Raw genomic sequence first — 2,530 nt, forward strand, 5'->3', positions numbered from 1 at the left:
AAATTATCGAATTTCTATCATTAAATTATAGCGTTCTAATTATCCCACTCCTGCACTCGCACGAAGAGGCTGCGTGGGTTTATGAAGAACCGTACGAGATGCCATCGCAAGTGTCTTGCGGATCAACCCTCTTCTGAATGGCATCTCCATATAAGTTGTAGTACCATTCTTTGTCGACTTCCAACTTTTCAATAAGCGAAGATGCTTCCGCGGCTGCCGTGTCGTACAAATTTGCGGCGTCGAGGAACTTCATGGCGTTGATCTTCTTGTAGCTGCGACCCGTCATCTCCTGGAACTTTCGTACACGGAAGTCGCGGATTATCTTGCCCACCTTAATACCATCCGGAGTATCAACGATGTCGCTGTCAACGACGTTGGCGTCCAGCTCGGGATCCGATGTCATGCTCCGTCGATTCCAGTTGGCTGAACCATCTGATAAATACACATCGTCGACAACTACCAACTTGCTGTGGACGTAGACGTCCAGCTTCGGCTTCATGGAGTAAAACTTGAATTTGTTCGGGAACTTTTCCTTGAGGGCCTGGACGTTCTGATACATGTACTTCTCGTAGCCAGCACTCTTGGTTATCAATTCCGGTGGCTGCGCAACGACAATCAGTCGCTGAAGACTCGGTAATACCTCCATCAGTGCGTCCAGAAGTTCCGGTACGAGAATAAAGTACTGGTCTTCGATGTAGATGAAGTTCTTGGCATTCTTGATGGCCTTGATACGCGCGTGGAAGAGCGAGTTTTCGCCATTCGGAGCGAACTCCCAGTTCTTGTACTTGCAGCTGAACGTTCGCACGATCTGTACATTCTGATTGCCGAGTTTGGACGTCGTATTACTACTAGCGTAGTCGAGTGGTGGCAGGTAGGAATACTGCGGGTTCTCAAAGTCGACGAGGTCATCTCCCAGGCCCTGCGCTGGCAGGTAAGGCGAGTTCCAGCGAGCGAGGAAGTTGTTAGCCACGTCCTTCGCCGCTGGTCCGTGGATACGCATGCTGCTGTCTACCCAGCCATTTTGGCGGAAATGAACCCCGGACTCTTTGCGGATCGCAGTGGCGTTGTGGTAAATGTTGTCCCAGCGATCATTAGAGAGGTCGATGCCGCCCACGTATGCGACTGGGTGGTCGTCTTTTCCTGTGGAGCTTCCGGCAGCGATCACGAGCGCTTTCTGGTGCTGGGAGGACATCCCGTAAGGGAGACGGTCGTCGAAGATGAAGAGAGCGTTACCATCATTGGTGCCAGACTTGGGGAGCTTGTTGATCTTGTTGCGCACTTTAACGTCCTGGAAAAAGAGGAACTTGTTGGCCCAACCCAAAATCTTGACGTCACCTCCACGCTTCACGACGCCACCGAAGACGACATCGAAATTTGACTTGGCGCCAGTCGGATCTACGTCAGGCTTGAACGGGACGAGATCAGTATTCCAGGAAGCGAGCATGACGCGGTCGTTTACTTCGGTCGTCGTAAGGTCATCGAAGACCGAGTCGAAAAACTCCTTGGTCACAGTAAAGGTCTTGACGGCGTTACCTGTGCTGTACGTGGCCATGTCACTGCGAGGCGATCCTCCCCGTGATGCGGTGATCTCCTCCTCAGTGAGAAACCAGTCGGCAGCCTTCAGCAGTGGCTGTTGCATCTCGACATCGGAGCCGTCCGACTTGTCAACGACGGAGTTACCTGAAGCTGAGCTCGAGTCGTCATCGCCTCCGAAAATGGACGAGAACGACCATGCCGTCGATGAAGATGGAGCTAGAGCCAGCATGCATAGCAAAGTGATGGTGAGTCTTGAAAGCACCTTTTGTGTGAAATCCATCTTGTCAAGCAAGCAAGGAGTGCTCCACCCGGCACTAAAATGGTAATGAGAGGCGGAATGTACGCCTCTTGGATAAGCGACTGTGTCGCCAGTGTTGTAGTAGGCATTAGCAGGAAGACATCACTGATGTCTTAGCTGGGAAACAGGATCTGGATGCCAAATTGCTCCAGTTCTGTGACTTTATTCACTGAATGAAGAGAAAAGCAAAGCATTTGTATTATCCTTTTTTCGGGTAGACCCGGTTATGTTCATCACTCACTTGAGTATGATGGCATGGTTTTTCGTCCTCAAGAAATACATGTATAGTTTCGTCCGTAAACAGGCTCCAGCTTGGATTTATGGGACCGACCTTATCATAGCGTTGGGTTGCCTTTACAGTACCATTTCTGGCTCAAATTGAGAATTTTTCAGATTAAAACAAAAACAGCCAGAATCAAAACGAGAAAATACAAGGGAAATGTGAAATGTCCCGTCTATTAATACCGGACCTCACAAAATTGCTGTGGCACAATTCCAAACTGCTGTCGTCTTAACGTTAAAATACCCGAATATTTCGTGAAACTGCAACATGAATTATTGTTTTGTGTTAAGGTTTTGTAGCAAAAAAAAATCGCATTGGTCAAAAATCAATCGGAAAGTCATCTCATACTTTCTCAATATAGTCAATGAACTGATCTATTGATATAGTAAGTTTTTTCTCAGCTTAAATCTTCC

The 2,530-nt window shown here is 48.4% G+C and overlaps 1 protein-coding gene across 1 annotated transcript; it reads right to left on the minus strand.

Moving 5' to 3' along the window:
- Positions 1–79: 79 nt before the first annotated feature.
- On the minus strand, positions 80–1,816 carry PPTG_08872 (hypothetical protein; the record flags this gene model as incomplete). Its single annotated transcript, XM_008903604.1, has 1 exon — positions 80–1,816. One exon carries the CDS (start codon positions 1,814–1,816, stop codon positions 80–82), a length of 1,737 nt encoding a protein of 578 aa, XP_008901852.1.
- Positions 1,817–2,530: the final 714 nt, after the last annotated feature.

Source organism: Phytophthora parasitica, assembly GCF_000247585.1.
Source record: "Phytophthora parasitica INRA-310 unplaced genomic scaffold supercont2.16, whole genome shotgun sequence".
Classification (NCBI taxonomy): Eukaryota; Oomycota; class Peronosporomycetes; order Peronosporales; family Peronosporaceae; genus Phytophthora; species Phytophthora nicotianae.